General features: G+C 51.8%; 1 protein-coding gene across 1 annotated transcript in view; it reads right to left on the bottom strand.

The window, feature by feature from the left end:
- Positions 1–4,569: 4,569 nt before the first annotated feature.
- LOC142921675 (mutS protein homolog 4-like) overlaps positions 4,570–25,357 on the bottom strand; it is a 33,238-nt gene continuing 12,450 nt past the window's right edge. The window contains exons 10-21 of the mRNA XM_076062978.1: positions 24,720–24,794; positions 22,161–22,225; positions 17,809–17,986; positions 16,248–16,376; positions 14,186–14,289; positions 12,781–12,905; positions 11,928–12,128; positions 11,391–11,509; positions 10,081–10,209; positions 9,745–9,982; positions 6,364–6,452; positions 4,570–6,268 (exon numbers count right to left, since the gene is read on the bottom strand). Of these exons, the coding sequence (XP_075919093.1) occupies positions 6,077–6,268; positions 6,364–6,452; positions 9,745–9,982; positions 10,081–10,209; positions 11,391–11,509; positions 11,928–12,128; positions 12,781–12,905; positions 14,186–14,289; positions 16,248–16,376; positions 17,809–17,986; positions 22,161–22,225; positions 24,720–24,794 (1,644 nt within the window). The 3' untranslated portion in view covers positions 4,570–6,076. The remainder of the gene's footprint in view (positions 6,269–6,363; positions 6,453–9,744; positions 9,983–10,080; positions 10,210–11,390; positions 11,510–11,927; positions 12,129–12,780; positions 12,906–14,185; positions 14,290–16,247; positions 16,377–17,808; positions 17,987–22,160; positions 22,226–24,719; positions 24,795–25,357) is intronic.

Genomic DNA, 25,357 nt, shown 5'->3' with positions numbered 1-25,357 from the left:
TGCAAGGTTCCCCTGCTCAAGAAAGCACATATACATGCCCGTCTGAAGTTTGCCAATGAACATCTGAATGATTCAGAGGACAAATGGATGAAAGTGTTTTGGTCGGATTAGACCAAAATGGAGCTCTTTGGCATCAACTCAACTCGCCGTGTTTGGAGGAGGAGGAATGCTGCCTATGACCCCAAGAATACCATCCCCACCGTCAAACATGGAGGTGGAAACATGCTTTGGGGTGTTTTTCTGCTAAGGGGACAGGACAACTTCACCGCATCAAAGGGACGATGGACGGGGCCATGTACCGTCAAATCTTGGGTGAGAACCTCCTTCCCTCAGCCAGGGCATTGAAAATGGATGGTGGATGGGTATTCCAGCATGACAATGACCCAAAACACATGGCCAAGGCAACAAAGGAGTGGCTCAAGAAGAAGCACATTAAGGTCCTGGGGTGGCCTAGCCAGTCTCCAGACCTTAATCCCATAGGAAATCTGGAGGGAGCTGAAAGTTCAAGTTGACAAACGTCAGCCTCGAAACCTTAATGACTTGGAGAAGATCTGCAAAGAGGAGTGGGACAAAATCCCTCCTGAGATGTGTGCAAACCTGGTGGCCAACTACAAGAAACGTCTGACCTCTGTGATTGCCAACAAGGGTTTTGCCCCCAAGTACTAAGTCATGTTTTGCAGAGGGGTCAAATACTTTTTTCCCTCATTAAAATGCAAATAAATTTATAACATTTTTGACATGCGTTTATCTGGATTTTTTTGTTGTTATTCTGTCTCTCACTGTTCAAATAAACCTTCCATTAAAATTATAGACTGATCATTTCTTTGTCAGTGGGCAAACGTACAAAATCAGCAGGGGATCAAATACTTTTTTCCTTCACTGTATGTGTGTATCTCTCTCTGTGTGTCTCTGTGTTATCAGCAAAAATGAACGCTCTGAACTCGCGAATTTAAAAAAAACAGAAGTGATATAGTCATCCTCTCAGCCGATAAAGGCAACGCTACTGTTATTATGGATAAAGATTCATACAACAACAAAATCCAGAATCTGCTCAACGATGGAAGTTACTCAAAAATAAAAAAATGACCCTACTAATAGCCTAGCGATAAAAACCAACAAGATCATCACAAGTTCGACCTCCCTAATCGACCCAACTAAACGTCCCTCCCTAAAACCTTCTGCTGCAAGACCCCCTAGATTCTGTGGTCTTCCCATGATTCATAAAGAAGGCACCCCACTTCGACCCATCGTATCCACGATCAACTCCCCTACCTATAGACTAGCCCGTTTTCTGTCAGATACCTTGCTGCCTTTCACTGGCAAGACCACCTCAGCAGTACTTAACTCAGCCCAATTGGTCTCTATGGTCAAAGACGTTGTACTGTCCCCTGACGATATCCTTGTCAGCTTCGATGTGGTCTCTTTGTTCACCAAGGTCCCAGTACCTGACACCATTGAAATAATTGAAAATTTAGTCCAACATGGACTAGACCCGACACACCTGCACTGGTTAGGCACTGCCTCAACAATACCTACTTTACTTGGAATGGCTCCTTCTACAAACAAAATGAGGGTACCCCCATGGGATCCCCCTTATCACCAGTGATAGCCAATATTTTCATGGAGAAATTTGAATCAGACGCCATCCAGACTTCCACCCTCAGACCTTCTCTGTGGAAGAGATATGTGGATGACACTTTGGAGAAAGATGGCAAGCTACCATTCTTAGATGTTCTGTTTGAGAGGAGACCTGATGGCTCATTGGGGCATTCTGTCTACAGGAAACCCACCCACACAGATTCCTACTTGAAACCTGATTCCCACCACCACCCAGCCCAAAAGAATTCTCTCATCAAAACTTTATACCATAGGGCTCATTGCATTTCGGACCAACACCACCTGACCAGTGAATTAAAACACGTACACCTGGCCCTCAAAAGGAATGGTTAGTCTGACCGTACCATCCGCCAAGCTGTCTCTCCCTCCATACAGAAACAACCACTTGATACTCCGGTCAAAACCATCACACTTCCATATATAGCAGGCGTTACTAAAAAGATTTCCAAAATTCTAAACAAACACAAGATCCAGGTCCGGTTCAATACAGTACACAAAATTCGTGATCTGATCCCATCCGTGAAGGATGTCATTCCTGATTTACAGTACCCCGGGGTTTACAAATTGAGTTGTACCTGCGGTGATTGCTATATCGGTGAGACAAAGCGACATGCCTCTGACCGAATTCGCGAGCACAAATCAGATTTGAAACACGGTAAAACGAATTCTTCTGCCGTGGCTGATCACTGTTACAACGCTGTGGGGGATCACAATATAATTTTCTCCGATACCAAGGTTCTTTGCAAACCCACGGGCTTTTATCAGAGATTTGTTCATGAAGCAATTCAGATCTACAAACACAGACACAATTTCAACCGAGAGGATGGTTTCAAATTAAGCAACCATTGGAAAGATTTTCTAAATCGAACTAAACATTAAACTAATTTCAATGGTACAGTATACTTTTTCAAATAGTGGTACACCAAACTTTTGCAGCTCTTATAAATTCCCTTCTCACACCATCAATAGGTAAACTCCCCCCCCCCCCCGCGCCAAACGGCAAGTCCACCGGCACGTACACCACCTCTTTCCGAAAATCCGCCAATCAAATGCTAATTTTTATGCTAATTTCTTTGTCAGAACACCTTGTTTGCTCGCACACAGTTTAAAGGTCCGCTGTCTGAGCGTGGTTGTGTTTCGCTAAATTCTCCTGTTTGATGAGTACTAGGTGCCTCGGTGAATGTATATGCTCTAACTTTAACATAGCTATTTCTGTGACCAGTTACAAGCTAATCACTCAGCTATTTCAATGCTAAATTCCATGCAAATTCCTTTGTCAAGGGGTACCTCTGCGGATGTGTATACTTTAACTTAGCTATTTCAATGAGCCATTTCAATGCTAAATTATATGCTAATTCCTTTGTCAAGGCGCTTGGTGTTTTTCTTCTCACACAGCTTAAAGGTCGTGATCTAAGCGTGGCTTCTTCCACTCCAGCGCTGTCCTCCAGACAGTCTCGTCCCTTCACCTGATGAAGGCCGCTTGTGTTGTGGCCGAAACGTCGTGATTTTTTGTTATTTTATTTTCAACTACGTGACTTTACCCAATAGAACCAAGAGTATGGATCCTAGCAGTCACGAAAGCTTTAAATCTAGAATGCATTTAATAACCCAACTTGTTTCTGTGATACTGTGCAAGCCCAGAGTTAATAAATACTCGTCAGGGCGCTTTGTCCGAGCTGTGTGTGTGTGGCGCTGACCCCTGGTGACCAGCACAGAGGGCACGGCACGGAGCCACAGCAATTCCACCACAGCTGTTGACGACCACGCCTTGTTCAACACCACACACACGTGACTTCCTCCTCATGCACCTAGCCTGGCACAGCAGTACAACACACACACGTCACCTGCTGGGTCTGTCACGTGACTTCATGCAACTAGCCTGGCACAGCAGTACAACACACGGCACCTGCTGGGTCTGTCTCTGTCACCTCCTGGTGCACCTAGCCTGGCACAGCAGTACAACACACACGCCACCTGCTGGGTCTGTCACGTGACTTCCTCGTGCACCTAGCCTGGCACAGCAGTACAACCCACGTCACCTGCTGGGTCTGTCTCTGTGACCTCATGCACCTAGCCTGGCACAGCAGTACAACACATGGCACCTGCTGGGTCTGTCTCTGTGACCTCATGCACCTAGCCTGGCACAGCAGTACAACCCATGGCACCTGCTGGGTCTGTCTCTGTGACCTCATGCACCTCGCCTGGCACAGCAGTACAACCCATGACACCTGCTGGGTCTGTCTCTGTGACCTCCTCATGCACCTAGCCTGGCACAGCACTACAACCCACGGCACCTGCTGGGTCTGTCTCAGTGACCTCATACACCTAGCCTGGCACAGCAGTACAACCCATGGCACCTGCTGGGTCTGTATCTGTGACCTCATGCACCTAGCCTGGCACAGCAGTACAACCCCGGCACCTGCTGGGTCTGTCTCAGTGACCTCATGCATCTAGGCTGGCTGATTTTAACGACACAACATTTATATATTTACGCCATCTAAACCAACAAAACCTCTATTACGGACTCAATCACTCACTCGGCACTCACTCACTCAGCCAGTCACTCACTCAGCCAGTCACTCACTCAGCCAGTCACCCACTCAGCCAGTGACTCACTCAGCCAGTCATTCACTCAGCCAGTCACTCACTCACTCAGCCAGTCACCCACTCAGCCAGTCACTCACTCACTCAGCCAGTGACTCACTCAGCCAGTCACTCACTCACTCAGCCAGTCACTTAGCCAGTCACTCTGCCAGTCACTCACTCAGCCACTCACTCACTCAGCCAATCACTCACTCACTCACTCAACCACTCACTCACTCACTCAGCCAGTCACTCACTCAGCCAGTCACTCACTCACTCAGCCAGTGACTCACTCACTCAGCCAGTGACTCACTCAGGAGCTCAGCTGCTTACTCAGTCGCTTGCTCACGAAATTACTCAATCACTGAGCCAGTTTGACAGTAAACTTTATGTTTATATATCCAACAACACAGCACGAAATAACATCATCGTCTGGCTAATCAGGACCTCCGTCAGCCTACCCCACACCACACAATGGTACCCACATGCTTACCCCTCCACCGTGGTGGTGGTGGTGCTGGAATTGGTGGTGGTGGTGCTAGCATTGGTGGTGTTGGATCGTGGTGGTGTTGGTGGTGTCGTTCAGTGGGTGTTAGCGGTGGTGGTGTTGGTGGTGGTGTCGTTCAGTGGGTGTTAGCGGTGGTGGTGTTGGTGGTGGTGTCGTTCAGTGGGTGTTAGCGGTGGTGGTGTTGGTGGTGGTGTCGTTCAGTGGGTGTTAGCGGTGGTGGTGTTGGTGGTGGTGTCGTTCAGTGGGTGTTAGCGGTGGTGGTGTTGGTGGTGGTGTCGTTCAGTGGGTGTTAGCGGTGTTGGTGGTGGTGTCGTTCAGTGGGTGTTAGCGGTGGTGGTGGTGGTGTCGTTCAGTGGGTGTTAGCGGTGGTGGTGGTGTTTATGGTGGTGTTGGTGGTGGTGTCGTTCAGTGGGTGTTAGCGGTGGTGGTGGTGTTGGTGGTGTCGTTCAGTGGGTGTTAGCGGTGGTGGTGGTGTTGGTGGTGTCGTTCAGTGGGTGTTAGCGGTGGTGGTGTCGTTCAGTGGGTGTTAGCGGTGGTGTTGGTGGTGGTGTTGGTGGTGGTGTCGTTCAATGGGTGTTAGCGGTGGTGGTGGTGTTGGTGGTGTCGTTCAGTGGGTGTTAGCGGTGGTGGTGGTGGTGTCGTTCAGTGGGTGTTAGCGGTGGTGGTGGTGTTGGTGGTGGTGTTGTTCAGTGGGTGTTAGCGGTGGTGGTGTTGGTGGTGGTGTCGTTCAGTGGGGGTTAGCGGTGGTGGTGGTGTTGGTGGTGGTGTCGTTCAGTGTGTGTTAGCGGTGGTGGTGGTGTTGGTGGTGGTGTCGTTCAGTGGGTGTTAGCGGTGGTGGTGGTGTTGGTGGTCGTGTCCTTCAGTGGGTGTTAGCGGTGGTGGTGGTGGTGTCGTTCAGTGGGTGTTAGCGGTGGTGGTGGTGGTGGTGTCGTTCAGTGGGTGTTAGCGGTGGTGGTGGTGTTGGTGGTCGTGTCCTTCAGTGGGTGTTAGCGGTGGTGGTGGTGGTGTCGTTCAGTGGGTGTTAGCGGTGGTGGTGGTGGTGTCGTTCAGTGGGTGTTAGCGGTGTTAGCGGTGGTGGTGTTGGTGGTGGTGTCGTTCAGTGTGTGTTAGCGGTGGTAGTGGTGGTGGTGGTGTCGTTCAGTGGGTGTTAGCGGTGGTGTTGGTGGTGGTGTCGTTCAGTGGGTGTTAGTGGTGGTGGTGTTGGTGGCGGTGTCGCTCAGTGGGTGTTAGCGGTGGTGGTGTTGGTGTCGTTCAGTGGATGTTAGCGGTGGTAGTGGTGGTGGCGGCGTCGTTCAGTGGGTGTTAGTGGTGTTGGTGGTGGTGTCGTTCAGTGGGTGTTAGCGGTGGTGGTGTTGGTGGTGGTGTTGTTCAGTGGGTGTTAGCGGTGGCGTCAGCGATGTGCTCCAGCTCGTCGAGGTACCGCTGTCTCAGCGACCCCAGGTACGTGGCCAGGCTGGCTCCGTCCAGCCGCGAGTGTCGCGCCGCCTGGCCCAGCCGCGTCGCGAGGCGGTGGACGGCCGCTCGGCGCAGCACGGGCGCGGAGTCGGCCTGACGCTCCATCTGGGGGGGGTCGCGGAGGGGTCACGGGGGGGGGGGTCACGGGCGGGTCGCGGGGGGGTCGCGGCGGGGGTGTCGGCGGGGGTCAGCGTTGTTACCCAGCTCTTGCCGCCGATCCGAGCCAGCAGCCCCGTGGCGTCGCGCAGCAGGGAGGGCGGCAGCGATGACAGCGTGGCCATCTCCAGACCTGGACGCGGGGCACGCGGAGGGGGAGGGGGAGGGGGGGTGGGAGGGGGAGGTGGCCGTGAGACGCCGACCGCGTCGCGGAAGGCGACGGCTTCTTCTTCACGATGTTTGAGGCGCCGGCGGCCTCGGCAGGGCCGTCCCCACTTTGTGCCGCGATGAGTTTTTCCGGGCCGAGGGGTTTCCCCCCTCCCACTACCGGGACCTCGCGGAAATGCTCGGCAAATCTGAAAACCTGTTCCCTGGGGGTCGGAGATCGGGTCACCGTTCTTTCCCCCAATGATGGTAATTGGTTGTGGCGCCGCAGGTTACTTTCTTGATGGGAGTTAAAGAGCGATTTGTGATCGCGGGCCACTGATGCAGACTCCATCTCCTCGGCAACCCGCGACCGCCACCCATCCTTGCGGCGCCTCGCGGCTCTCCGAACCTCCGAGCGAGGGCTGCGGTAAGCCTCCTCATTCTCCGCCGTGGGATTCTGTAGCCGATGATAGTGGGCCTGTCGCCATCCTGAACACCTCCTCTGTCAGCCAGGGTCTCTGGGGAGGTCTGGACCGCGTACCCAAAGCAGCCATTTCAGCTGCATGAGTCACAGTCCTAAACCTCGCCCATTTACCCTCGACATCAGGAGGAGTGGGGGACGATGCCAATCCCAGCCGGCAGAGCATGCCACTAAGGGTTTGAATGGGGTCCTGGATGTACACCCACCACCGGAGTGGAAGAATTGCAGGTGCATCTTACAGATTACAAGTCGATGGTCAGAGGGCAGATCAGCTCCACGGTAGGTCCTGGTGTCAGGGACATGGGCTCGCATCCGCTGGTCCGTCACTATGTAGTCCAGCAGATGTTCTTGCTTGGACCCGGCATGCATCCATGATGTTGTGTGGATGCACCGATGCCGGAACAACGTGTTGGTATTTACAAGCCCATGGGCTGCACAAAAATGTAGCAGCCTCCTGCCGTTGTTATTGAGCTGGTCTGGCCCATTCCTTCCAATCACTCCAGACCAGGTGCATCATGACCAACTCGGGCATTCACCCAACAAGATGACTATCCCGAGGGGCCACTTTAGCTCGCACCTGTGACAGGAGGTCATAGAAGGCATCCGACTCATCGGCCTTGCCTGGATCCCTCCACGGATGTTCGTCTTCGGTGGGGGAATAAGTAACCACGACCACCACTCCTCACATCCGGTTGTTGGGAAGGCGAGCCCAAAGTAGCCTGGGGCTTACAGCTTCCCACACCTCACCACCACGCTCCCACGCCCCCTTCATTCTTTTGTTTAGAAGAAGAGCCACTCCCTGTTGTTTGGCAGTCTCCTGCCGTGAGAAGAGGACTGTCCACCCCTCATGGTGGTAGGAGCCAGAGCCGGTCCACCGGACCTCCTGAATACCACAGAGATCCAGGCGGTACCGGTCCAGCTCCCGACAGAGGAGTGGCAGCCTCTCCTCCGCAGTGAGCGTTCGAACATTCCACGTGGCCACCCGTAGTGGTTTTTCGTTGTTTCTGGAGGAGCCCCGAGGGTAGATATTCAGTCTCCTGGCTCTGCCAAATGGGGTTTGGTCAGGAGACGTCATAGACGCCTGTCCCCCCGGGGCCTCCGGCACAAGCTTATTAGTTACATATTTCGGTTTAACTCGTGGTTTCGTGGTAATTAATTGAAGGTGGAAGGGTTACCAGCCCCTCGCACCTGTCCAGAGCCCCCGTTTAGCCCCTGTGGTAGACACATTTGCCATGAGGGGAGGAGCCAATCAAAATTGGATCTCCCCCCAAAGCACTGTCCACAACAGAGTTGCCTGTCCGGCACCGCGAGGAGGTAGGGGGTTGTTTTGCCGGACCACACACACACACATGTACACACACACACACACGTACACACACACACACGTACACAACAACAACAACAACAACCGCCATTCGCCACTAAGTGGCGGTGACGTCACCACGACGCTTGTGCCAGGCTATGTGCACCGTGAGGCCACGTGAAGTGTCGAACGCCCGCTGGCAGGAGGTCACTGGGCAGACCCAGGTGCCACGGGTCAACTGACTGAGATGACTGGCTGATGCACCACCTGTGCCCCCTACTGTGCCAACCTGCTGTGCTTTAGCCACCCGGCGCTCCGCTCGTTGTTCTGAGCATCGCTCCTCCGCCCTCCGTTGTTGTTGGAGGGCGACTGCCTCCAACTGCCCAGTAGCATCCTTCATGAGCCTCCTCCACAGAGGCCGATCTTGACACCGCTGGTACCAGTCATCGGCAAGTCCACTCAGCTCCACGTACTCCTGTACCACATCACTCCATCTCTTCTCTAGCCCGTGCCGCGCCTGCTTAGCCCCCTCAATCCGGCCAAACAAAAGCTGTTTCGGCATGCGGGCTACATGACCCAGCCATCGCAGCCTTGCCTGCCGGAGGAGCTCACCGATGGGACCCTGCCCAGATCTTTCAAGGATTTGTGAGCTCCTCACACAATCCAGTCTGGTTAAACCCAGGATGGATCGTAGGCAGGCCAGCCTAAATGTTTCTAACCGGCGAAGATGTTCCACTAGGGGGGTCCACGTTTCGCAAGCGTAGAGAAGGGAGGGAATGACCGTGGCCGAGAAGACCTGAAGCTTAGTGCGGAGCGACAGACCAGGTAGCTTCCACACAGCGTTACGCAACCGATGAAAATATATTGCCGCTCGACTGATTCGGAGTGAGACCTCTGCTGTTAAACTGGAGCCAGTCATAAGCACACTGCCCAGGTATGGGAAACTCTCCACTCTCTCCACAACTGCCCCATCACCGATTGGGAGTTGTGGGGGTGTAGTGTCCGATGGTACAAAATACCCAGGCAGGTGCTTAGTTTTGGTGGGGCTGATGGTAAGGCCCCACCTCTTAGTGGCACGCTCCAGTCTCAGCAGCAGCGTCTCCAACTCCTCCTCTGACTGAGCAGCTATTACCAAATCATCAGCATACATAACGTGGTTGAGCAATAGGGAGCCATCCCTTGACCGCACCCGGGCATCGATTAGCCTCCCATTATATCTGTACCATATGGAGATTCCCCCGGTACAGCTATTGAAGGCTTCATGAACTACGTGGTCAAAATAGATGTTAAATAATGTGGGAGCCAGAGGACATCCCTGTCGCACCCCAAGGTGTACAGGGAATGGCTCTGACTCCCAGCCACGTAGTTTTACCCGGGCCCGCTCACCATCATGAAGGTCCTTAATGATCGTGAGCAGAGGGTCAGGTACTCCAAAAGCACGAAGAACACACACACGTACACATACACACACGTACACACACACACGCGTAGTACCGTAGTGCGTGTCCGGCGTGTGCCCCTGCACCAGCTTGTACGTGCACGTCACACGTGGCACCGTCCGCGAGTCGTCGGCACCAGCGGCTTTACCGTCACGACGGCCGGCCCAGGGCAGCTGCTGCTGCTGCTGCTGCTGATTGCGCGACTCCACCAGGAAGTGGCTGTTGGAGACGTTGGGGTAGAGGGTAGAGAGGTGGCTCAGCTCCAGGTGGTGGGTGGCGAAGATGGTGAACGTCTGGGGGGGGGGGGGGGGAGACACACAGGGGTGGTGAGGGTGGTGAGGGTGGTGAGTGTGAGTGGTGAGTGTGAGTGGTGAGTGTGAGTGGTCACCACCTTGCGCTGCAGGAGACACTCACAGACCGAGTGACAGATCCCCAGGGCCTCGTGGACCCCGGTGCCCCTCCCGAGCTCGTCGATGATCACCAGAGAGCGGTCGGTGGCTGTGCGAACTATGTAGTTCACCTGGGGTCATGGGGGTCACCGGGGGTCACCCACCCACTCACCCACACACACACCCACCCACTCACCAACTCACTCACTCACCAACTCACTCACTCACCAACCCACTCACTCACCCACCCACTCACCCACCCACTCACACACCCACCCACTCACCAACTCACTCACTCACCCACCCACTCACACACCCACTCACCAACCCACTCACCCACCTACCCAACCACTCACCCACCCACTCACCCACCCAACCACTCACCCACCCACTCACTCACCCACCCACTCACCCACCCACTCACCCACCCAACCACTCACCCACCCACTCACTCACCCACCCACCCACTCACCCACCCACTCACCCACCCAAACCACTCACCCACTCACTCACTCACCCACCCACTCACTCACCCACCCACCCACTCACCCACCCTCTCACTCAACCACCCACTCACCCACTCACTCACCCACCCAACCACTCACCCACCCACCCACTCACCCACCCACTCACACACCCACTCACCAACACACTCACCCACCTACCCAACCACTCACCCACCCACTCACCCACCCAACCACTCACCCACCCACTCACCCACCCACTCACTCACACACCCACTCACCCACTCAATCACACACCCACCCACCCACTCACCCACCCACTCACACACCAGCCCACCCACCCACTCACCCACCCTCTCACTCACCCACCCACTCACCCACCCACTCACACACCCACTAACCCACCCACTCACCCACCCACTCACCAACCCACTCACCCACCTACCCAACCACTCACCCACCCACTCACCCACCCAACCACTCACCCACCCACTCACTCACTCACCCACCCACTCACACACCCACCCACCCACTCACCCACCCTCTCACTCAACCACCCACTCACTCTCTCACACACCCAACCAACCACTCACCCACCCACTCACACACCCACCCACTCACCCACCCAACCACTCACCCACCCACTCACTCACCCACCCACTCACACACCCACCCACCCACTCACCCACCCTCTCACTCAACCACCCACTCACTCTCTCACACACCCAACCAACCACTCACCCACCCACTCACACACCCACCCACTCACACACCCAACCAACCACTCACCCACCCACTCACCCACCCACCCACCCACTCACCCACCCACCCTCTCACTCCCCACCCACCTCTCTCATCTCGATGGTGAAGGTGGAGGAGAGTGGCTGGATGTCGTCGTCCACACCGATGCGAGTGAAGATCTGATCAGCGATCCTCACGCAGGCAAAGTCGGCTGGCACGAAGCAACCTGAAGCAGTGGTAGCACCCAAACACTCACTCACTTACTTACTCACCTACTCACTCACTCAAACACTCACTCACTCACTTACTCACCTACTCACTCACTCAAACACTCACTTACTTACTCACCTACTCACTCACTCACTCAAACACTCACTCACTTACTTACTCACCTACTCACTCAATCACTCAAACACTCACTCACTCACTTACTCACCTACTCACTCACTCAAACACTCACTCACTTACTTACTCACCTACTCACTCACCAACTCACTCACTCACTCACCCACCCACTCACTCACCAACTCACCCACTCACTCACCAACCAACTCACTCACCAACTCACCCACCCACTCACCAACTCACTCACTCACTCACCCACCCACTCACTCACTCACCAACTCACCCCCCCACCCACTCACCGATCTGTGCCATCACCTGGCAGAGTGCCACCTGTCTCAGCAGCGTGGACTTGCCGCTGTTGTTGGGCCCCGTGACAATGAGGAAGTTGGAGGCGTCCGACAGGAAGACGTCGTTAGGCACCAGCGGCCAGCCCAGCACCCGCTCCAGGATGGGGTGGCGAGCCCCTTTGAGGGCCAGCGTGTCAGAGAATTCCGGACGGACTGCAGCTCACCACAGACAGTGGGGGGGAGGTCACGGGAGGTCACGGGGGTGAAGGTCATGGGGGTGGAGGTCAAGGGGGGGAGGTCACGGGGGGGAGGTCATGGGGGGGAGGAGTCAAGGGGGGAGGTCGCGGGGTAGAGGTCACAGGGCGGAGGTCACGGGGGCGGAGGTCATGGTGGCGGAGGTCACATGGGGAGGTCACAGGGGTGAAGGTCACGGGGGCGGAGGTCACGGGGGCGGAGGTCACGGGGGGAGGTCACGGGGGGTGAAGGCCACTCACTCACTCACTCATCCACTCACCCACTCACTCACTCCCTCACTCACTCACCCACCCACTCACTCACCCACCCACCCACTCACTCACTCCCTCACTCACCCACTCACCCACTCACTCACTCACTCACCCACCCACCCACCCACTCACTCACTCCCTCACTCACCCACTTACCCACTCACTCACCCACCCACCCACCCACTCACTCACTCACCCACCCACCCACTCACTCACTCACCCACCCACCCACTCACTCACTCACTCACCCACCCACCTACTCACCCACTCACCCACTCACTCACCCACCGACTCACTCACCCACCCATCCACTCACCCACTCACTCACCCACTCACTCACCCACCCACCCACCGCGTACCGGACTTGGTGAGCGTGGTGCGGTGAGCAAATGCCAGCAGCATGTCCACCATGGACACTGCGTCAGCAAGCTTGTAGAGACACACAATGTCCTCCCGGATCTCCGCAAACAGCTTAGACAACACCCTGGGCACGGAGACAGAGCGGGGGTCACCCTCCCCCCCCCCCCCAAAGGGTGTTGTGTAAAGAGTAGTGTACAGTAGTGTATAGTGTGCATAGTGTAGTGTACAGTAGAGTATAGTGTAGTGTATAGTGTAGTGCATAGTGTAGTGTAGTAGTGTACAGTAGTGTATAGTGTAGTGTATAGTGTAATGTATAGTGTAGTGTAGTAGTGTACAGTACTGTATAGTGTAGTGTATAGTAGTATAGTGTAGTGTATAGTGTAGTGTATACTGTAGTGTATCGTGTATAGTGTAGTGCATAGTGTAGTGTATAGTGTAGTGTACAGTAGTGTATAGTGTAGTGTATAGTGTAGTGCATAGTGTAGTGTACAGTAGAGTATAATGTAGGGTATAGTGTAGTGTAGAGTGTAGTGTATAGTGTAGTGTATAGTGTAGTGTATAGTAGTGTATAGTGTAGTGTATAGTGTAGTGTATAGTGTAGTGTAGTAGTGTACAGTAGTGTATAGTAGTGTATAGTGTAGTGCATAGTGTAATGTATAGTGTAGTGTATAGTAGTGTATAGTGTAGTGTATAGTGTAGTGCATAGTGTAATGTATAGTGTAGTGTATAGTGTAGTGTAGTAGTGTACAGTAGTGTATAGTGTAGTGTATAGTGTAGTGTATAGTGTAGTGTATAGTAGTGTATAATGTAGTGTATAGTGTAGTGTATAGTGTAGTGCATAGTGTAGTGTATAGTAGTGTATAGTGTAGTGTATAGTGTAGTGTATAGTGTAGTGTATATTGTAGTGTATAGTGTAGTGTATAGTAGTGTAGTGTATAGTGTAGTGTATGGTGTAGTGTATAGTGTAGTGTATAGAAGTGTAGTGTATAGTGTAGTGTATAGTAGTGTAGTGTATATTGCAGTGTATATTGTAGTGTGTAGTAGTGTAGAGTATAGTGTAGTGTATAGTGTAGTGTATAGTGTAGTGTATAGTAGTGTATAGTGTAGTGTATAGTAATGTATAGTGTAGTGTATAGTGTAGTGTATAGTAGTGTATAATGTAGTGTATAGTGTAGTGTATAGTAGTATAGTGTAGTGTATAGTGTAGTGTATAGTAGTGTATAGTGTAGTGTATAGTGTAGTGTGTAGTGTAGTGTATAGTGTAGTGTATAGTGTAGTGTATAGTAGTGCAGGGCATAGCCAGGGGGTTCCTCTGCAACCCCCACAGGTAGAAGCGGCAGTGAGTCAAGGAACAGATGGAGATTAGTCCACCACACTCTGCCTGGGGCAGGGGTGTTCCCTCACACGTTGGACATGAGGTAGATCTCCTCCACGGCCTCTTGGCTGCGGCAGTTCAGCCTCATGAGGTCCATGGTGGTGTAGCTGAGAAGGTTCCCACGTTTGCTCACCTGGTGAGTGAGGGGTGTTGAGTGATGAGTGAGGGGTGGTGAGTGGTGAGTGAGGGGTGTGGTGAGTGGTGAGTGAGGGGTGGTGAGGGGTGGTGAGTGGTGAGTGAGGGGTGGTGAGTGGTGAGTGAGGGGTGGTGAGTGGTGAGTGAGGGGTGGTGAGTGGTGAGTGAGGGGTGGTGAGTGGTGAGTGAGGGGTGGTGAGTGGTGAGTGGTGAGTGAGGGTGGTGAGTGGTGAGTGAGGGGTGGTGAGTGGTGAGTGAGGGGTGGTGAGTGGTGAGTGAGGGGTGGTGAGTGGTGAGTGGTGAGTGAGGGTGGTGAGTGGTGAGTGAGGGTGGTGAGTGGTGAGTGGTGGGGTGAGTGGTGGTGATTGGTGAGTGGGGGGTGGTGAGTGATGAGTGAGTGGTGGTGAGTGGTGAGTGAGGGGTGGTGAGTGGTGAGTGATGAGTGAGTGGTGAGTGAGGGGTGGTGAGTGGTGAGTGAGGGGTGGTGAGTGGTGAGTGAGGGGTGTGGTGAGTGGTGAGTGAGGGTGGTGAGTGGTGAGTGAGGGGTGGTGAGTGGTGAGTGAGGGGTGGTGAGGGGTGAGTGAGGGGTGTGGTGAGTGGTGGGGTGAGGGGTGAGACTCACACGTAGACACATAGACTCACACATAGACTCACACATAAACACATAGACTCACACATAGACACATAGACTCACACATAGACTCATAGACTCACACATAGACACATAGACTCACACATAGACTCACACGTAGACACACACATAGACTCACACATAGACACATAGACTCACACATAGACTCATAGACTCACACATAGACACATAGACTCACACATAGACTCACACGTAGACACACACATAGACACATAGACTCACACATAGACACATAGACTCACAGATAGACTCACACACAGATACACATAGACTCACACATAAACACATAGACCCACACATAGACACATAGACTCACACATAGACACATAGACTCACACATAGACTCACATATAGACTCACACGTAGACACATAGACTCAAACATAGACTCATAGACTCACACATAGACTCACACGTAGACACATAGACTCACACATAGACACACACATAGACACATAGACTCACACATAGACACATAGACTCACACATAGACACAGACCCACACGTAGACACATAGACTCACACATAGCCTCACACCTAGACACATAGACTCACACGTAGACACAGACTCACACATAGTCTCACACCTAGACACATAGACTCACACATAGACTCACACATAGACACAGACTCACACATAGATACAGACTCACACTTAGACACATAGACTCACACATAGACACAGACTCACACCTATACACATAGACTCACACCTAGACACAGACTCACACCTATACACATAGACTCACACATAGACTCTGGGTCTATGAGTGGTGAGTCTGTGAGTGGTGAGTCTATGAGTGGTGAGTCTGAGTCTCTGTGTGATGAGTCTATGGGTCTCTGCGTGGTGAGTCTGTGGGTCTCTATGTGATGAGTTTATGGGTCTCTGCGTGGTGAGTCTATGGGTCTCTGTGTGATGAGTCTCTGGGTCTCTGTGTGATGAGTCTATGGGTCTCTGTGTGATGAGTCTATGGGTCTCTGTGTGAGTCTATGAGTCTCTGTGTGGTGAGTCTGTGGGTCTCTGTGCGATGAGTCTATGGGTCTCTGTGCAATGAGTCTATGGGTCTCTGTGTGATGAGTCTATGGGTCTCTGTGTGATGAGTCTATGGGTCTTTGTGTGATGAGTCTATGGGTCTCTATGTGATGAGTCTATGAGTCTCTGTGCGGTGAGTCTGTGGGCTCTGTGCGATGAGTCTATGGTTTCTGTGCGATGAGTCTATGGGTCTCTGTGCGATGAGTCTATGAGTCTGTGTGGTGAGTCTGTGAGTCTCTGTGTGGTGAATCTGTGAGTCTCTGTGCGTTGACCTTGATGAAGACCTCTGGCAGACGCTGTTCGGGCTGCAGGGAGTGAGCGGACGTCTGGATGTAAAAGCCACGCACGGCGCTGTAGCTCATGGACATGGGCAGGTTGTGAATCTCGGAGAGCTGTTTGATGATCTCTGGGAGAGAGAGAATGGGCAGGTTGTGAATCTCGGAGAGCTGTTTAATGATCTCTGGGAGAGAGAGAATGGGCAGGTTGTGAATCACGGAGAGCTGTTTGATGATCTCTGGGAGAGAGAGAATGGGCAGGTTGTGAATCACGGAGAGCTGTTTGATGATCTCTGAGAGAGAGAATGGGCAGGATGTGAATCACGGAGAGCTGTTTGATGATCTCTGGGAGAGAGAATGGGCAGGTTGTGAATCACGGAGAGCTGTTTGATGATCTCTGAGAGACAGAATGGGCAGGTTGTGAATCACGGAGAGCTGTTTGATGATCTCTGGGAGAGAGAGAATGGGCAGGTTGTGAATCTCGGAGAGCTGTTTGATGATATCTGGGAGAGAGAGAATGGGCAGGTTGTGAATCTCGGAGAGCTGTTTGATGATCTCTGAGAGAGAGAATGGGCAGGTTGTGAATCTCGGAGAGCTGTTTGATGATCTCTGAGAGAGAGAATGGGCAGGTTGTGAATCTCGGAGAGCTGTTTGATGATCTCTGGGAGAGAGAGAATGGGCAGGTTGTGAATCACGGAGAGCTGTTTGTTGATCTCTGGGAGAGAGAGAATGGGCAGGTTGTGAATCACAGAGAGCTGTTTGATGATCTCTGGGAGAGAGAGAGTGGGCAGGTTGTGAATCACGGAGAGCTGTTTGATGATCTCTGGGAGAGAGAATGGGCAGGTTGTGAATCACGGAGAGCTGTTTGATGATCTCTGAGAGACAGAATGGGCAGGTTGTGAATCACGGAGAGCTGTTTGATGATCTCTGGGAGAGAGAGAATGGGCAGGTTGTGAATCTCGGAGAGCTGTTTGATGATATCTGGGAGAGAGAGAATGGGCAGGTTGTGAATCTCGGAGAGCTGTTTGATGATCTCTGAGAGAGAGAATAGGCAGGTTGTGAATCTCGGAGAGCTGTTTGATGATCTCTGAGAGAGAGAATGGGCAGGTTGTGAATCTCGGAGAGCTGTTTGATGATCTCTGGGAGAGAGAGAATGGGCAGGTTGTGAATCACGGAGAGCTGTTTGTTGATCTCTGGGAGAGAGAGAATGGGCAGGTTGTGAATCACAGAGAGCTGTTTGATGATCTCTGGGAGAGAGAGAGTGGGCAGGTTGTGAATCACGGAGAGCTGTTTGTTGGTCTCTGAGAGAGAGAGATTGGGCAGGGGAGAGAGGGGGAAGAGTGGGGGAGAAAGGAGGAGAGGGGGGGGGAGATGATGGTGGAACCCACGACCTCCTGCGTACCAGGCGAGGTAGTTGACATCTCGCAGCCACCGTGATGATGACGATGATGAGAGAGACACGCAAACTCCAAACGTACAGCAGCAGGCGGTAGAGAGAGAGAGAGGAAAAGAGAGATACAAAGACGGCCGGGGAGGGCTACGGGTGGGTCAGCCGTGCCGTGCCTTCGATGTCTCCGACGGCCTCGGAGAGGATGCGCCGAGCGAGGTCCAGGAAGCCGTTGAGGCCGGGGCGCACGACGTGGCAGCGCCGTGTCCTGGCCGAGAGGAGGTTGCCCTTGCGGAAGGGCAAATCGTCGGTCAGCACCGTGCGCAGCTTGCCCAGGATCGCAGGGAACCTGGCACGGGGACAGCGGGGGAGGAGACGCGGTGGGGGTTGTGGTGTCGCCGCCGCCATCGACGCCGCCACCGTCGCCGACAACAACAACGACGACGGCAACCGCCGTTCACCACTAAGTGGCGGTGACGTCACCACGACGCTTGTGCCAGGCCATGTGCACTTCGAGGCCACGTGAAGTGTTGAACGCACGCTGGCACGAAGGTCACGGGGCAGACCCAGGTGCCAGGGGGGGACTGAGTGAGATGAGTGGCTGATGCACCACCTGTGCCTCCTACTGTGCCAACCCGCTGTGCTTTAGCCACCCGGCGCTCCGCTCGTTGTTGTGAGCATCGCTCCTCCGCCCTCCGTTGTTGTTGGAGGGCGACTGCCTCCAACTGCCCAGTAGCGTCCTTCACGAGCCTCCTCCACAGAGGCCGATCCTGACACCGCTGGTACCAGTCATCGGCAAGTCCACTCAGCTCTACGTACTCCTGTACCACGTCACTCCATCTCTTCTCTAGCCCGTGCCTCCTGTACCACACCACTCCATCTCTTCTCTAGCCCCCTTGATCCGGCTGAACAAAAGCTGTTTCGGCATGTGATCGCTGGGCATGCGGGCTGCATGACCCAGCCAACGCAGTGTTGCCTGCCGGAGGAGCTCACTGATGGGACTTTGTCCAGATCTTTCAAGGATTTGTGAGCTCCTCACACAATCCAGCCTGGTTAAACCCAGGATGGATCGTAGACAGGCCAGCCTAAATGTTTCTAACCAGCAAAGATGTTCCATTAGGGGGGTCCACGTTTCACAAGCATAGAGAAGGGAGGGAATGACTGTGGCCGAGAAGACCTGAAGCTTAGTGCGGAGCGACAGACCAGGTAGCTTCCACACAGCGTTACGCAACCGATGAAAATATAATGCCGCTTGACCGATTCCGAGTGCTGTTAAACCGGAGCCGGTCATGAGCACACTGCCCAGGTATGGGTAACTCTCCACTCTCCCCACAACTATCCCATCACCAATTGGAAGTTGTGGGGGTGGAGTGTCCGATGGCAGAAAATACCCAGGCAAGTGCTTAGTTTCAGTGGGTAAGGCTCCACTTCTTAGTGGCAAGCTCCAGGTTCAGCAGCAGCGCCTCCAACTCCTCCTCTGAGTGAGCAGCAATTCCCAGATCATCGGCATACATTACATGGTTGAACAATCGGGAGCCATCCCTTGACCGCACCCGGGCATCGATCAGCCTCCCATTCTATCTGTACCAGATGGGAATTCCTCCGGTACAGCTACTGAAGGCTTCACGAACTACGTGGTCAAAATAGATGTTTAATAATGTGGGAGCCAGAGGTCATCCCTGTCGCACCCCAAGGTGTACAGGGAATGGCTCCGACTCCCGGCCACGTAGTTTTGCCTGGGCCCGCTCACTATCATGAAGGTCCTTAATGATCATGAGCAGAGGGTCAGGGACTTCGAAAGCACGAAGAACAACCCAGAGCCCAGGCCTACTGATGGTGTCATAGGCCTTGACCAGGTCAATAAAGCGGAGATGTAGGTCTTGTTGGAATTCCCTACACCTATACTATACTGTAGACAGAAAATATGACATGTTGCAGGAACGCCTTTTCCTGAAACCGCATTGGGGTTCCGCATGCCTCTCCTAAGCGTGCCTTGAAAGGCGATGTTGAATAATCCTTGCCAGGACCTTTCCCGGCACACTGAGGAGTGAGATACCCCTGTAGTTGTTACAGTCTGTGCGGTCCCCTTACTACAAAGAGGGGGACCACCAGGGCATTCTTCCAATCCTGCGGAACCCATCCAGTGGTCCAGACTGTTGTTATGATGTCATGTAGGGCAGTTTGTGAACAAACGCCACCCTCCCTCAGCATTTTGCTTGGGAGATCGTCTCTGCCCGGTGCCTTTCCTGGTCTCAGACTCTGGATCGCCTTCAGTACTTCCTCAACAGATGGCACCTCAGCCAGCTACTCACAGGGGGTGACTTCTTCCAATATTTGAGGCACCGCAGCCTCAGTAGTGTCATCCCCACTTTGGCCCACGATGTTTTCCAGGTTGAGGGATTTTCCCTCCCCCAGGACCTCACAGAAATGCTCAGCAGATATGCAAACCTGTTCCTCGGGGTCGGAGATCGGATCACTGTTCTTTCCCCTAATGATGGTAATAGGTGTGGCGCTGCTGGTTATATTTTTTATGGAGTTAAAGAGCGATTTGTGATCGCGGGCCATTGAGGCAGACTCCATCTCCTCAGCAACCCGCGACCACCACCCATCCTTGCAGCGCCTCACGGCTCTCCAAACCTCCGAGCGAAGGTTGCGGTAAGCCTCCTCATTCTCCGACGTGGGATGCTGTAGGCTATGAGAGTGGGCCTGTCGCTTTTTCTCAGCCAGCCTGAACACCTCCTCTGTCAGCCAAGGTCTCTGGGGAGGTCTGGACCGTGTACCCAAAGCAGCCATTGCAGCTGCATGAGCCACAGTCCTAAATCTCGCCCATTGTCCCTCGACATCAGGAGGAGTGGGGGACGATGCCAACCCCAGCCGCACTGAGACCAGGCCACTATGAGTTTGAATGGGGTCCTGGGTGTACACCCACTACCGGAGTGGAAGAATGGCAGGCGCATCTTACAGATGACTAGTCAATGGTCAGTGGGCAGATCAGTACCATGGAAGGTCCTGGTGTCAAGGACATGGGCCCGCATCCGCTGTTCCGTCACTATAACATCCAGTAGATGGCCTTGCTTAGACCTGGCATGCATCCATGATGTTGTGTGGATGCGCCGATGCCGGAACAGCGTGTTGGTAATTATAAGCCCATGGGCTGCACAAAAATCTAGCTGCCTCCTGCCGTTGTTATTGAACGGATCTGGCTCATGCCTTCCAATCACTCCAGACCAGGTGCCAGCATCATGACCAACTCGGGCATTGAAGTCACCCAACAAGATGACTCTATCCCGAGGGTCCACTTTAGCTAGCACCTGTGACAGGAGGTTATAGGAGGCATCTGACTCATCGGCCTTGCCTACATCCCTCCACGGATGTTCATCTTCGGTGGGGGCATAAGTAACCACGACCACTACTCCTCACCTCCGGTTGATGGGAAGGCGAGCCCAAAGTAGCCTGGGGACTACAGCTTCCCACACCTTACCACCACGCTCCCACGCCCCCTTCATTCTTTTGTTTAGAAGAAGAGCCACTCCCTGTTGTTTGGCAGTCTCCTCCCCTGAGTAGAAGACTGTCCACCCCTCACAGTGGCAGGAGCCAGAGCCGGTCCACCGGACCTCCTGATTACAACAGAGATCCAGGCGGTACCGGTCCAGCTCCCAACAGAGAAGTGGCAACCTCTCCTCCGCAGTGAGCATTCGAACATTCTACGAGGCCATCCGTAGTGGCTTTTCGTTGTTAAAGGAGGAGCCCCGAGGGGAAGGATTCAGTCTCCTGACTCCGCCAAATAGTGTTTGGCCAGGAGACGTCATAGATGCCTATCCCCCCGGGGCCTCTGGCACAAGCTTATTAATTACATTTTTCATTCATGGTTTGGTGATAATTAATTGAACGTGGATGGGTTACCAGCCCCTCGCACCCATCCAGAGCCCCCAATTGGCCGCTGTGGTGGCTACAAACGTCATGAAGGGAAAAGCCAAAAATCTAAATAGGCACCTCCCCCCATGGCACTGCCCACCACAGCGTTGCCATCCAGCACCAAAGAGGAGGTAGGGGGTTGTTTTTGCCACCGTCACAACCCCCACCATCACCACCATCACCCTCACTACCGTCACCACCACCACCATCACCACCACCCCCACCACCACCCACACCACCACCCCCACTACCACCACCGTCACCACCGTCACCACCGTCACCACCACCCCCACCACCACCCCCACCACCAGCACCACCACTACCACCGTCACCACCATCACCCCCACCACCACCACCACCCCCACCACCACCCACACCACCACCCCCACCTCCACCCCCACCACCACCACCACTGTCACCACCCCCACCATCACCACCACCTCCTCCACCACCCCCACCCACACCACCACCACCACCTCTTCCTCCACCACCATCACAAACCACCACCACCCCCACCACCACCCACACCCCCACCACCGTCACCACAGTCACCACCATCACCACCACCACCACCCCCACCACCACCACCAGCCTGGTCTCCTCGTCACCTGCAGTCCAACAGGGAGCTCTGGTAGGCTGTCAGCAGTGGAGTCTTGCAGGGGCTAAGCGCTCGCTGGGAACACAGCAGGGGAGAGATAGGTGAGGGTGACACCTGCACCTGTCACTCACCACTCACCACCTCACCACTCAACTCACCTCACCCTTCACTCAACACTCACCCACCCCTCACCAACCCCTCACCTCACCACTCACCACCTCACCACTCACCACCTCACCACTCACCACCTCACCACTCACCCCACCACCCACCTCACCACGCACCACCTCACCACTCTCCTCACCACTCAACTCACCTCACCCTTCACTCAACACTCACCCACCCCTCACCAACCCCTCACCTCACCACTCACCACCTCACCACTCACCTCACCACCCACCTCACCACTCACCTCACCACGCACCTCACCACTCACCTCACCACTCACCTCACCACTCACCTCACCACCCACCTCACCACTCACCTCACTACTCACCTCACCACTCACCTCACCACCCAACTCACCACGCACCACCTCACCACTCACCTCACCACCCAACTCACCACGCACCACCTCACCACCCAACTCACCACGCACCACCTGACCACTCAACTCACCTCACCCTTCACTCAACACTCACCCACCCCTCACCAACCCCTCACCGCACCACTCACCTCACCTGCCACTCACCCTACCTGTGGGTGTTGTGGAGGCACCCCCAGTGGCAGCTGTCTCTGTGTGTGAGTCTGCTGTTGCCTAGGGGCACCCCCAGTGGCAGCTGTCTCTGTGTGTGTCTGCTGTGGCCTAGGGGCACCCCCAGTGGCAGCTGTCTCTGTGTGTGAGTCTGCTGCTGCCTAGGGGCACCCCCAGTGGCAGCTGTCTCTGTGTGTGAGTCTGCTGTGGCTTAGGGGCACCCCCAGTGGCAGCTGTCTGTGTGTGTGAGTCTGCTGTTGCCAGGGGCACCCCCAGTGGCAGCTTAATGATAATGATAGTGATGATAGTGATGATAGGGATTAACGATAATTAGTGATGACAGTGATTAATAATAATTAGTGATGATAGTGATTAACAATAATTAGTGATGATAGTGATTAACAATAATTAGTGATGATAGTGATTAACAATAATTTGTGATGACAGTGATTAATAATAATAATTAGTGATGATAGTGATCAACAATAATTAGTGATGATAGTGATCAACAATAATTAGTGATGATAGTGATTAACAATAATTCGTGATGATAGTGATTAACAATAATTAGTGATGACAGTGATCAATAATAATTAGTGATGATAGTGATCAACAATAATTAGTGATGACAGTGATCAACAATAATTAGTGATGATAGTGATTAACAATAATTAGTGATGATAGTGATTAACAATAATTAGTGATGATAGTGATTAATAATAATTAGTGATGATAGTGATTAACAATAATTAGTGATGATAGTGATTAATAATAATTAGTGATGATAGTGATTAATAATAATTAGTGATGATGGTGATCAACAATAATTAGTGATGATAGTGATTAATAATAATTAGTGATGATGGTGATCAACAATAATTAGTGATGACAGTGATCAATAATAATTAGTGATGATAGTGATTAACAATAATTAGTGATGATAGTGATTAATGATAATTAGTGATGATAGTGATCAACAATAATTAGTGGTGATAGTGATCAATAATAATTAGTGATGATAGTGATTAACAATCATTAGTGATGATAGTGATTAATGATAATTAGTGATGATAGTGATTAACGATAATTAGTGATGACAGTGATTAACAATAATTAGTGATGATAGTGATTAACAATAATTAGTGATGACAGTGATTAATAATAATTAGTGATGATAGTGATTAATAATAATTTGTGATGACAGTGATTAACGATTAGTGATGATAGTGATTAATAATAATTAGTGATGATAGTGATTAACAATAATTAGTGATGACAGTGATCAATAATAATTAGGGATGATAGTGATTAATAATAATTAGTGATGATAGTGATCAACAATAATTAGTAATGATAGTGATTAACAATAATTAGTGATGATAGTGATTAACAATAATTAGTGATGATAGTGATTAACAATAATTAGTGATGATAGTGATTAATAATAATTGGTGATGATAGTGATTAACAATAATTAGTGATGACAGTGATCAATAATAATTTGTGATGATAGTGATTAACAATAATTAGTGATGATAGTGATTAATAATAATTAGTGATGATAGTGATTAACAATAATTAGTGATGATAGTGATTAACAATAATTAGTGATGATAGTGATTAGCGATAATTAGTGATGATGGGTGATCAACAATAATTAGTGATGACAGTGATCAATAATAATTAGTGATGACAGTGATCAACAATAATTAGCGATGATAGTGATTAACAATAATTAGTGATGATAGTGATTAACAATAATTAGTGATGATAGTGATTAACAATAATTAGTGATGACAGTGATTAATGATAACTAGTGATCATAGCGATGAACAATAATTAGTGATGACAGTGATCTTGGGCAGGCGATGTAACCTGCAGTGGAGACACCAACTCCAGGACATGCTTGAGGTGGATGGCGTAGTTGATCTTAGACTCAGCAGTTCTCAACTGGAACAGGGTAGATGGATAGACAGATACATAGATAGATACATTTTGATTTAAAGCTTTCGTGACTGCAGGGATTAATATTCTTGGTTCTTTCGGTAAAGTCACCACGTAGAAAGGGAAACTATAAAATAATAAAAATATAAAACAATAAAATTATCACGAAGTTTCGACTGCAACACGAGCAATCATCATCAAGGTGTGAAAACCACAGCAAGAAAATGTTATTCTTTTATATTTATATTATTTCCCTTCTACGTGACTTTACCGAATATAGATAGATACATGTAGAGATAAATATAGACAAATAAATAGATCACTAAATAGCCTCTCTCTCTACATCACGGGTGGGGAACCTTTTTTCTACCAAGGGCCATTTGGATATTTACAACATCATTCGCGGGCCATACAAAATTGATCAACTTAAAAATTAGCCCGTTATATCTGGTCAAACGTTTAATTAACTCGCCCCTAATGTGATGGCCTGGAACTGCTTCTCTTTGGCGAGGCGTTTGGTGATGTTAGCCGGTATTGATGATGTTGTTGCTACTCACAACTGCTCTTCC

The sequence above is a fragment of the Petromyzon marinus genome, unplaced genomic scaffold (genome assembly GCF_048934315.1).
Source record: "Petromyzon marinus isolate PM22_M1 ecotype Great Lakes invasive population unplaced genomic scaffold, UKy_Petmar_22M1.pri1.0 PM_G_Scaffold_83, whole genome shotgun sequence".
Taxonomy (NCBI): domain Eukaryota; kingdom Metazoa; phylum Chordata; class Hyperoartia; order Petromyzontiformes; family Petromyzontidae; genus Petromyzon; species Petromyzon marinus.
The sequence above is the reverse complement of the archived record's forward strand: the minus strand, read 5'-3'. Positions and strand labels throughout refer to the sequence as shown.